The sequence below is a fragment of the Euprymna scolopes genome, chromosome 1, assembly GCF_053919585.1.
Source record: "Euprymna scolopes isolate OS-2025 chromosome 1, ASM5391958v1, whole genome shotgun sequence".
Taxonomy (NCBI): Eukaryota; Metazoa; Mollusca; class Cephalopoda; order Sepiida; family Sepiolidae; genus Euprymna; species Euprymna scolopes.
The window spans coordinates 177,595,290-177,608,041 of NC_136482.1; the positions used below are offsets into that span (position 1 = coordinate 177,595,290).

The following is a 12,752-nucleotide window of genomic DNA, read 5'->3' on the forward strand; positions in this document are numbered from 1 at the left end:
CTATGATGTTTTTGTAAAAAAAGATCTATGAGCATATCTTCTGGAACATTTTTGATAATTTAATAAAGTCATACTAATTTTGATATGACACGTAAGTATGTAATAGTGTTTTTACCTGAAATGCATTTGTTTGAAACCTCCTTATACTGTAGAAGCATCAATAAAACTATGTATTTTTGCATTAACCCTATACAATGGAGTCCATGTCACATTTCTTCCTCCACTCTAAGATTTATATTAGGCATAACCCATTCAATCGTCCATGAGAACATTCGTTAGACCCCTATCCTGTGTAAGATTTGAAAACTGCCTAGAATACAGCTTTGTAAATATATAAGAATACAATGAAACATTTCTTGGTAGTGGAAGTAGTCCATTTTTTTTTTTTAGTCCCTTTGATGAAAGTAGTCCATTTTTTTTTTTTTTTCTCTCTGGAAATGGTTTAAGAGGTTAATGTAGTTTGCTTGAAGCATTGTTTAATGCGTACATAAAGGAAATTTATAGAAGGCAATACAATGCAGAAGTGAAAAGATTAGACACAAACGGAAATAAATTAATACAAAATGGTGGAACAAGCTCTGTAGATTCATCTTTTATCAATAAAATATAAATGCATTTTTTTTATATACTTTTAACATCGCATTGTGTTTTTACTATTCCCAGTGTGGTCTGATGGGAGTTTCATATATGATATTTCGGGAAAATTCCCTTCTTCAAGTATGTGTGACTTTAGTTCAAACATGCAACAGCTCTTATGCATATTTGAACTATTTGAAGATGGCAATATTTCCCGAAATATCATATGATATAGAACTACTATCAGACCACATTGACATAATAACACAATGCAATGTTAAAAGGATATACAAACTACATATATATGGTGTTAATAAAAGGTGAATCTACATAATATGTTCCGACATTATGTCTTAATTTGCTTCAGTTTGTGTCGATCCGTTACATCCCTGCATTGTATTGTTTTCTATAAATCAACTTTATGAAAATGGTTTCTTTTGCAAAAGTGGTTGGAATTAACAGAGGGAAGTCACAGAGTTTTGTTTCCTAACAAATCTCGTACAAAACTCTAACGAGTCAATCAAACAATTTCTTATTCGGACACAGAAATATTTCCAATATTTGGAAATGGAAAAGATGAAAGATGATATACCTCGGTGAATACAGTTTCTGCAATGCAAGATTTCTTTCGGGGCATTTTCTGAAATAAAATTTTAAAAAATAATTAGAATGAAATGTTTGAAAATTCGATGACAGTCAAGAAAAATATTGACATTCTTCAAATATTTACATACAATAAGATTCATCAAATTTCAACGTTTAAAAAACTTTTAATATTTAAGAGGGATGAACATAGCACCCATTGTCATCTTTCAAACTTCTCGGCTTAATGTTCACAGGTAACATGAATTAAAACAAGAACATTGCCAAGGCTGCTACACAGAAGGTGGGCTCCCTTTACCATGCTAGAAAATTACTCATACTAGACTATACTATATCTTTACAAAGTCAGAATTCGCCCATGCATGAAGTATTGCTGCCATATTTGGGCTGGTGCATCTGTCACTAGTTTGTCCTCTTTAGACAGAGTCTAAAAAAACGTCTTCAATCTAATAGATTCTGCACTATCAACCAAGTCCCAACCACTGTCCCATCACTGCAATGTTGCATCCCTGTGTCTCTTTTACAAGTATGTTTGCAGAATTAGCTCTGACAAACTCGAGCAGAAAAATTCTACCCTTCCACTGTTGAGGTCTCTAGATACTGGAAAGTCTTCAACTGTAATAGTTTCTTCTTTCAGACTACTAGACTTTGGAATTCCATCCCTGTTTCCTGCATCTCCAACAATGCTAACCTGCAAAAGTTTAAATGTAATATGGACAGACATCTTGTTGCTCAACTCCCTAATGTCCCCTGTTAGACTTGCTCCTAAATAGTAGTCCCCAATGGCCAGTAATGACTTGTTTAAGGTTAATTAGAGTAAACAAAAAAAAAAAAAATAAACAATGAAAAAGGAATTGCTGAAATGAAAAATTGTTCCACATTTTGCACGTGCTAATAAAAAAATGGCGCTGAATAAGAGATGGTGTTTGGGGGTTTGGTGCTGTAGAGCATGGGTCGAAGCAGTGCAACCTGGCAGTGGTAAACTGTTGAAATCGGGAAGCGTTGTTCCTAATAATTAGGAAGTGGATACTCCTGGGCACCAGAATAATTTCCGATGGCTGGGCTGCATACGAAAGCCTCAAAGAATTTGATCATGGTGTTTACGAACAAGATAAAGTTCCTATTGACTTGCCTCCCCACAAGGGCAGAGTCGGTTTTTTAATGTTGGGAAAATCCAGCTCCCCAAAAAGGGGCACTCTGGATAGGAACAAAAATTAAAATTGTCTCAGTCATGAAGGATTACTCCTCCACTAACGAGAACAAAAAAGTGAAGTGCAGCATCAGAACAGATACTACACTTTGATCTTGGCCTGAACGAACACGGTAAAATTATTCATGGTGTTGATTGAAAGGAAACAGCACTATCGACCGATGCAGGCATCGACTGAACCTGATTTTCGCTGTTTAACGAGAGCTCAAGTGGAAAGAGATTCTTCAACGAGTGAATGTGTGCTGCATTGCCCTCCTGCCTAACCTTTGCAGACCGCACTACGCCATCCTCACCATAAAACATTTCTAGTATAATACCGAGAACCCAAAAGGGTCTCGGTTTAAGAGGACTCTTAACTAAAAGACATCTCCGACCTTAAGTCTGTTTTGGAAAGGCACCCTTGAACGGCCCAGGGACTTCTCTCTGAGGCTCAAGAGGTATTCATCATACCATAGTGCCCTGAACTTCTCCAGACACTGGTTTCGTACCTGCATGGTCCTGAGAAGCTTCTCTCGAGTTGGAGGGAGGTGGGAGGCAAAATCTTCATCATTTAAACTCAAAAGTAATCCGGGATTCTCATTGGGCCTCAGAAACATGTTTGGAATTACTGCCTCCAGTTCAGTCTCTGCAGATTCTCGATAAGTTAGAGGGCGGTCGTTAATCGCCCTTTGTATATTCGATACTATGGTTAGTAACATGAAATAATCTATCTCACCTCTACCAACCACCTTATGCAGACAATTTTTAATTGTTTGAATATTTCTCTCCCAGACACCTCCTACCCAAGGCGAAAATAGAGGGATAGGACAAAATTTAATCAGACAAGAGCCAAACTCTGTTGAAAAGCCTGCAAAAAGGCCAACACGCTCATGTCTGGTACCACCTCAACATGTACAGTCCTGATACGAGACAGGTGAAGATGAGTAGATACATCTTCACCACTTTAGCACCTTCCTTAACCCAAAGGTGGCACATGAAATCTACTCCCGTCTGTTTGAAGGGAACCTCCAGTTCAACACGTGAAGCAGGCAAGCTGGCCACTTGGGGGCACAATACCTGTCTGGCATTGTACTTACGGTACAATGCACATGAAGCCAAGACTGTTTTCACTGCTTGTCTGCCCTTGCGCACTCAGTAACCACGCCCTCTTAACTCTGCCAGAATGGATGCAATCCTCAAGTGTTGACACCTTGTATGTGCATCCACTATTATAAACCAAGTTAATGGGTGATATTTTGCTGACAGAACAGGGTGCTTAACTTCCATGCCGAAGTGGAAAGACTTAGCAATTTTGCCACCAAACCTGATAAGACCCTCACCATTAACGAAGAGGTTGAGGTCACGCACCAAACCCAGAACTGCCTTACCTGAGGAATCCAACAGGAATGCTACTTCCTCAGCATATGCCTGGCGCTACATTGTTTTCATCAGCAGAATGGTTGCAAGCCTTTACACGTCAACTTCTAACTGACGCAGCCGATGGATGAACTTGAGAACCAAGGAAATCACCCTCAATAGCTTGGTGAAGGAAGAAAATCTTTCGAGAGGAAGAACTGTAGATGATTCTTCTCCCTGTAGGATGGCAGCATTTCAAGAAGAATGGGCCACCACTTGGCTGCACTGGCTGAGGTATGGAAACTGCTGTGCAGCCCATGGATTGATCCCGCTACTTAACCAATCCCGACCAGTACACCAGAAATGAAGGCAAGCCTTGAACCTTTTCAAAGTTAACCCCCTAGTGATCAAATTGGCAGAATTCTCAGCCGTTGGGACATACCAAAATTAGGGCGAGAAACTGAGTGTGGCTTCCAACCCAGCACTCATCTGTTGGATATCCTTCAGTCTATTCCGGGCAAAGAGGTTTCTGCTTACAATTGTTCCAGAAATCAGCCAAGTGAGGACCACCTGCGAATCTGTAGCCACATGAATCTCAGGAGAGAATTCTCCAAAATTCAACAAAGTAGTAGCCAAAAACACGACCATAAGTTCTAAGGTGGGTAGAGTTTTCTTTTTCAAGAGAACCAGACCAGCTTTGCAATTTTGCACTACATATGCTGCGAAGCCATATGCCTCTGGAGATGCATTGCAGAAAAGAAAAAGTTTGCTAGCTTCATTCTCGCTGAGTGCTCTTCTGGAGAAGGAAACAGTCTCCAGCTAAGAGAGATCAAGGGAAAACTTCATCCATAAGGACAAGTATTCCGGTGGGACTATTGCATCCCAATCCCATCCAAATCCCTTTTTCCAAAGTTCACTCAACAGAATACGGCTCCGTAACGAAACAGGTAGGTACAATGATAACGGGTCATAGACTTTAGCTGTCTCGCTGAGGATCCATCTCTTTGTAAAGGCACTAGGGTTGCACTCAACAGCAACTACATAAAGAATGTCTGAGAGAGGACAGTATCTATATCTGAGCACCTTCTCCCATTTATTGCCATGGTCACTCAGGGAATCATGCTCCTGCATTTTGTTTTGAATCTCCACATGGTCAGAATTGCAGGACTGCAGTTCGAATCCTCCCTGACACAATCATTCCCAAGTGAGAGTGTATAATCAACCCTGTCAGGGAAAATGGGCAACAGGATTCAATGCTAGCCTCCTATGCTACCTCTTTAAAACGCCTGTCACAATCTCCAAGGATGGTAATCAGCCTGATCTCACAATCATGTCCAATGGATTCCAAGTAACTGTGGGGGTCCAAGACCTTACTGGACAAATAAGTCCGCCCATTGCCAGTGTCTAATAAACAGTTGACGGAAACACTTTTGTCACCCCTACCAAAGGTAACACACAAAAAAAGGGGAAGGCTAGAGAATTTTCCACCATGAATGCTATAGGCTGAGTTGGTCTGAAGAGAGGAATCCCTCAGTGAGGTACCGGATCTTGGCCCTGAAGGTACATTCCCTAAAAAACCCTGCATAGTGTTACAGGCTGAGCCACAGATCTTATCTCCCTTAATAATTTGAATTTGAAAGAGAATCTTGGCCATAAGCCGAGCCCCAGAAGAAAGGTCATTTGAAAATGAACAGTCGAAGGAGCCCTCCAACTCAGCCAGAAGGGAAGCTACTTTAGATATGTAGTTAGCCAAAGCAGTAAAAGATCTATCCTGTTTACAGAAGTCCAATATTTCCTGGAAGATGTTATCTATGATTTCATCTTCATTGAGGTACTTGCTCTTCAAGATCGAAAAAGCCACCTTATAATTTCTGTTGCTGATAGAAAGATGATTAATCAACAACAGGGGTTGGCCAGACAGTGAACACTTAAAAAAATTCAGCCTTTCGGCATCATTGGCCATGCCAGCTACACATTTCTCAAAACGTGATAAGAAATCTTTGAAGCTCATAGGGTTAGATTGCATGTCCAATCCATCGAAGGTGGGTCTTGTGATCTGAATTTGAGGTGGTTTTACAGTAAATGAGGACCCAAGACTTCCAACTTCTGGAGAACATGGAGGAAGATTCAAGGAGTCCACGGCCGCTTGGAGGAGCTTGAACTCAAGATGCTCTAATTCTCTTTGGAATCTCAGGGTGTGCGCAAGAGACTCCTTCTCAATTTGAATCCAATCCTCTTCCTCAGAAAATTGAAGTTGGATTTTACTGACACATATGTCTACTTCGGTCAAATATTCCTCAACAGATTTCTGCAGGGCAGCAAATGATTTAACAGAGAGTTCATCCTCCAGATTGGCCATTTCCAGAATCGTTTGGATTTTGGTCCAAAGAAGAGAAATTCTCTTCCTTAAATCTGGTTGACTAACACCCATGTTAGTATGGGTTTCTTTCACAAATATGTGAAAAAAAATTTCAGAAAAGAATCAATGATCGCTCAGATTGAGAAGGGAGCAAGTGCACTTACTGTAGGTTGTGAAAGAATTGCTCCGTTTCGCGACGTAACCGTCTTGTAGTATCTCGCCATATGAAAGTGAAATAGATTTACGTTCAATCGCAACCGAATCAACTTGTGGTGAAAGAAAGAAAAAAGGCAAGGGAATCTCCCCTCTTATATAATGGGAGGATCAGATGATTAACTATCACGTGATCCGGAGCACCAAAAAAAAAAAATAACTTTAAAAGGGTGGATAACAACAATAACAACAACAACAATAACAATAATTCCTGGTTAGTATTCAAGGTAAGTGCACGCCGATCTTTCTCTTCTCGAGCAATCATTAATCCTTTTCTTCACAAAATAAAAACATTAAAAAATTAGGTAAATATAGAGATACGTTACAACAGAACACTGACCACTCTAACGCATGCAGAGAGTGATCCGTGCTGAAATAATAACGTTATTATTTAAAAAGCCATTCTTAACATGGGGAGGGGAGGGTGTTTTGTACCTATTCTGTACTTTAACTTTACAATTGAATAAAAAACATATCATAAAACTTTAATTAAACTTGGAAATACGATTTTATAAAAGTGCGGATCAGAAAGTGCATTAGCATCGTTTTGTTAATAATAGTATTCAAAAAAAGGGGTACTCTTGCATAATTTGGCCCGAATTCTCATGAATTCCCGTCAAGCATTGATCGGGTGAGCCCGGCAATCATCGGTGTAGGCCGAGCGTTGTTCAAATGTTGAAACACTAACTCAACTTTTTATTTTATTTAAAAAAATTTTTTTTTCTGTTATGTTTTTAGTAATTTTTAAGGTGATATTAAGGGGGGGGTGACTTTTTATTTTCAATTATTTATTTATTATTTTTTTTAATTGAATTTTTGGGAGTTTGATTAGCCAAAGAAAAAGCGCTATCTAAATGGAAGCAGACGACATTCGAATTGGAAGAAAGCGACTAAACTAAGAAAAAAAAAAAGAAAAAAAGCTGACAAATATATTTTCAAACTCGCCAAACAGAACAAAGACAGGCAAGAAAATAAACCTATACATGTTAGAAAAAGAAATGAAAACATCGATGCAGATAATCTCATATTGTCAGGAGAAGAAATTGCTCTCCCCCACAAAATGAGATGTGTAGATCCTAATCCTGTTACAACAGAAAATAATGAAACGAATGGAAAGAAGGAAACAAAAACTCAATTGCTGGATAAGATAAACGTGTCATTTATTTACGGTTGAAAGAATGAATGTTTTAGATATAACACGTGTTCATGTCTGCGCGGGTGTAACCATCGTTTGTTGCGGGACTGGTAGTATAGAAGGAAAAAGGAAATGTGTGTTCATCTCACGTTCGGGTCACTATCATTTGTTCGTGCATGGGAAGAGAAGTGAGTGATGTAGTGTAAAATAGGAATGACAGTCCAGCGTGTAGACAAAGAAAAGGATAGAGGGTTGACATCAGTTAAACTCCGCGCCATGTTAGCAGTCAGCTACGCGAAGATATTCTCAGGGACAAGTTGTATATATATAGAGAGAAAGAGTGAGAACGTCAATCCAGTTCATGGAGAGAGAAAGCGTATAAAGTGTACGTACGGTCTGTTAGCTTTTTGTCCCACATAGTAACAAGTGGCGTGAGGCACGCAGGGTTTGTATTACTGTACAGATAGATTCGAAAAAGTTGTAAAAAAACAAATATATAACAAATAAATATTATCAAAGGCAAGATTAAGTTACTTTTCTACCAAACTGGATACATTTTTTGTGTTTTTATTCAATGTAACATGTTTATTCAGCTCGAAAAACATGCAGTGTTTACCGATGTATTGGAAAATTCAAAATGGCGCCCGACACTCTCTTTAACATGGTAAGTTTGGGGAAAGGTCTTATAAATAATAAACTAGACAAAATACTATTTAAAAAACATCGAATATATGTCAACTTATGTCACGGTAACATATATTGAGCGAATTTCTAACAGTATTTTGTCTAGTTTATTATTTATAACATCTTTTCCTGAACTTACCGTGTTAAAGAGAGACTCGGGCGCCATTTTGAATTTTCCAATACATCGGTAAACACTGTATGCTTTTCGAACTGAATAAACATGTTACATTGAATAAAAACACGAAAAATATATCCAGTTTGGCAGAAAAGTAACTTATCTTGCCTTTGATAACATTTATTTGTTATATATTTGTTTTTTGACAACTTTTTCGAATCTATGTGTACAGTAATACAAACCCCAAAATACAAATGTAAAAAAAAAAAAATGGTTGCAGTAAAACAATATATTCTTTGGCGATATTTTATTATATATATATATATATATATATATATATATAATTATTTATTAAGAATGACTTCCTGGTCAACAAAATATTCACTTTTTTTGTATTTTTGTTTGCATGTGTTTATTGCAGTTCTGGCGTAAAAAGATCAACATAGGAGTAGTTTTTTTCTATTTCGTTGTTGATAAAGACAATAGAATATTAAAAAAGTCCTTACTTGAATTCAGGTTGATTATATAATAAAATTATCCAAAGTATGTTTTTAAATTATTGACGATTCTTTCTCTAGTGCTCCTAAAAAGTTGCCTCCATTTTTCTTTTCCTTACTTTAAAATTGTACGTCGTTCATTCTAATTGGTCAAATGGGCAACCAATAAAAACGGGCGTTTAAATAAACGAGAGTGATCTCCCTTTAACCAGGGAGAAGCGAAGCAAAACTAACGTTATCGAGTAAGATTTATATATGTGAGCCTTATATTATACCACCACCATCGTAAGTCTTCTATTTATTTTACGGCGGCCACGAGTTTCTATTTACTTGCCTCCCCACAAAGGTAATTAGACACGAGGTCGGTTTTGTAATCTGGGGAAATTTAGCTCCCCAAAAGGGGCACTGCCACTGAGTTTAGGAGGACTTTCTTTCACTGACTGAGGACAGTGTAATATTAGAAGAGATACTACTCTGATCCCAGCCCAAAAGACCAAAACTATAGTCGGATGAGTTTAGAGATTAAAAGAAAAAAAAAGAATAACAAAAAAAACTTTGTTTTAGTGATATGAAGTATTTTCTTTCATCTTCAAACCTGTCATAAAATTAATTAATTTTCGGCGGTATTTAGCAGGAAGCCAACTATACGAAAAAACATATACAAGAAATAAATATTATTGTAGCCAATAAAATTTAATTTTATACCTACCTAGCTCTGTTTTGGTCTTCAAATAGTTTTGTGGTAAATATCCAGATACGCTACAACAGAATACCGACCACTCTAATTTGTTTATTTGTAGATAATTGAGGTCGCTGACAACGAATCTGATAGTCAAACTTGGGGCAAATTTATAGTTTGCATGGTATTAACCCCTGAACCCACGAACTACTTTCCACCATTTTGCAGCTTCCGTTTACACTATGCGCGTGCGCTGCAGCATAAACGATGGCCTGCTTAATGCTTCACCTAGCAAACTACATTCTCACATGGCGTATCAATCAAAAAACTACAGACTGACATTTTTTAATGACTTACAATTAAAGAAAACTACAACAAATTCGGACCCTTTTTTTTTGTCTCACGTAGTTTTTAATGCGGTTTACAAAAACATAAGCACCAAACATTTTTATGTTTTTTGTTCTTTATTTTATAGAACTTATGTTGCTTAATATGTGCTTCTGCAGTTTAGTTAATCGTTTTTCCGTAAGTAACGCACCGACATTTACCAATTAGAACACCATTTAACATTTTTCGAAGATTTTATTGTTTACATTAGGGACGCGAGCGGAGGGGGGGGGATGGGCAATGTAAACAGTAAAATCTTCGAAAAATGTTAAATGGTGTTTTTTTCGAAATTTAAAAATTCTATGTTCTAGGAAAAAAACAATTAAATTACCCCCCCCCTCTCCCCAACTTGGAGTGCTTTCCTTTTCTTTTCCTTTTCTTGTTTTATTTCTTTTTCAGCTAATTTTAAATTTTCCACCCAAAAAGTGCTATAATGTATTTTTGAAAATTAGAAAATTCTATGTTCTGGAAAATAAATAAATAAATTACCCCCCCCCCCCAACTTGGTGTGCTTTTCTTTTCTTGCTTTATTTCTGTTTCATCAAATTTTCCATGGAAGATTTGTACGCCATGTGAGAAGGCAGTTTGCGAGGTGAAGCAAGCCGTCGTTTATGCTACAGCGTGCGTGTAGCGTAAACGGAAGCTGCAAAATGGTGGAAAGTAGTTCGTGGGTTCAGGGGTTAATACCATGCAAACGGTAAATTTGCCCCAAATTTGACTATCAGATTCGTTGTCAGCGACCTCAATTATCTATAAAAAACAAATTAGAATGGTCGGTGTTCTGTTGTAGCGTATCTGGATATTTACCGCAGAATTTTTTTGAGAACGATTTGTCTGGATTTTAGACTGACGATTTGGAAGAGGAGGAGAAATAAAAACTATTTAACCAATCCTTGTCTGATTTAATAGTATCACAGCTATCAAAGCAAAAAATAAATAAATAAAATAAAAAAAGTGTGGATTTCTTAGTAAAATTGCAACAGGTTTTGGCGTGCTTACAAATAGTAGTAGTAGTAGTAGTAGTAGTTTCTCTATGTAATAGTAGACATTTGCCTCCCTGGGTGGTTAAACACAAGGTAAGCCAGTCCACTAAGTCAAATGCAATCTGGACTACAAAAATGTCTGATCAGGCTGGTCAGCATTCTTTAGTAGGAATGCTTCAACCGATAGATAATATAATTACCTCTTCTCAAAGAGAAAAGGGAAAGCCTTACAAAACCATAACTAAGTCTGACAGATGTTGGCTCATCACTTACTCAAATGACTCCGACTTTGTTGGATATATTGTCAAGGACATATCATCGATTATTATGACACCTACTGAGGCCTGTGCCAAATAACTCATTATTAACCCTTTATAACCTGTTTGAACTAATTCGTTCAGTCGTAAATGAATATAACGGCATAAATAAAGTGGGAATTGATTCAAACACGCCTTGTACATATTAGTTCAGTATCTGGTTAGATGCCAGATACCTCCAGATTGCAACTGTCCATTGCTTACATTCAGTATGCCGCCATCTAGAAAGAGAGATATAACATTGTCATATTGAAATCTCAACAGTGGTGGCTCGTGCATCGAGCTGTGGGACTGAGCACCCCCAAATTATTTCTACACAATATTAATGATAAAATTAAAAATAATACGTTTGTTTTATTATTATCATTTTATTTTTTCTATGTGTACATTATAAAATCATTAAGTTTAATGTCGGTATCTCCAAATTCATATAAAAATAAAAATAAAACTTACTTGGAGCTGTGAAATTCACAGTTACACTTTCTTAATGAAATTTTCTTCTGCACATGCGCGCTTATAGACAGTCGATAACGGCCATTGGGGAACTGCCGCTTCTCGCAGTTCCGCGTCTCAGATGCTCGTGAAATTCGGTGTTTGCTTAGTGTGTGCCTGTACTTATAAATATGATAATACTTTGTTATTGAAAAAAAAAAGGAGGCTTATTTACATTTTTTTTTAAATTATTATTAAAATGTGCATATAACGTGTTCTTGTACATAAAATATTGTGCTTTTTTTTTCTTTTTTTTTTTTTTAATATGCACACTTTTAGCATTGCGATTTAATTCGGTAGTAGACGGAAATATGCAGAACCTGTTTTTTAAAGTATTCGGGGATTTAGCAGTGAAGCTAACACGTGACTAAGGGTAAAAATCAAATATGCAATAAATAAATCTTACCATAAAAATAAAATTACTTTTCCATCTACCTGCCTTTTTGTTTGTTTGTTTTAAGTACTTTTAAATGCTATTTATTTTGCAACAACTAAACTTTTAAAAAAAACAAAAAAAAAACTGTTTACATTTTTTCCTAGAAGCAAACAAGCGAAGAAACATTTTATGTTGAAAATACATTTTAGTTAGAAATCCTTTTAACTTGTATGTTCTAGATATAAAAAAAATTAGCATTTATTTGCCTCCAACGAGGACAATGTTAATTTTACACTTTGAAAAATGTTGTTTTCTTTTTGGCACAAGGCTTTTTAAAATTAAAATGTATTTGTAAGTAAAGAAACAGTTTTTATAATTATGCATTTTTAAACTTTACATTGAATTTGTTAGATGGGTCAGATAATACGCATTAAAAAAAAAGTAATTAGAAATCCTTCTGGACTGAGACAATTTTAATTTTTTGTTTTCTTTGGGGAGAAAGCTACATTAAATTCGATGTTTTATAATGCTTATATATGACATCCTATTTTCTTATAATAAATCTCCACTATATTTCGATCTTTACCGGCATGGGAAGGTCAGTAAATAGCCAAGTTTGTTTGTTCTTTTTATATAAAAAGCAAGTTGTTAAAAGATTTGTAAATAAAATTTTGTTTCTTTTAAATATTTTTGTTTGTTTGCTCACTATATAAAAATGTAAACTTTTTTATTTTGTATTTTATTTACAAATACGTTTTGTTATAAATACATTTTTAAAAATAAATTTTGGA

The 12,752-nt window shown here is 36.4% G+C and overlaps 1 protein-coding gene across 2 annotated transcripts in view; it reads right to left on the reverse strand.

Moving 5' to 3' along the window:
- LOC145277788 (unconventional myosin-XIX-like) overlaps positions 1-8,870 on the reverse strand; it is a 176,825-nt gene extending 167,955 nt beyond the window's left edge. For both annotated transcript variants that reach the window (XM_080129594.1, XM_080129583.1), the window contains exons 1-2: positions 8,737-8,870; positions 1,169-1,216 (exon numbers count right to left, since the gene is read on the reverse strand). In XM_080129594.1, the coding sequence (XP_079985720.1) occupies positions 1,169-1,213 (45 nt within the window). In that variant the 5' untranslated portion in view covers positions 1,214-1,216; positions 8,737-8,870. The remainder of the gene's footprint in view (positions 1-1,168; positions 1,217-8,736) is intronic.
- Between the last annotated feature and the right edge of the window lie 3,882 nt (positions 8,871-12,752).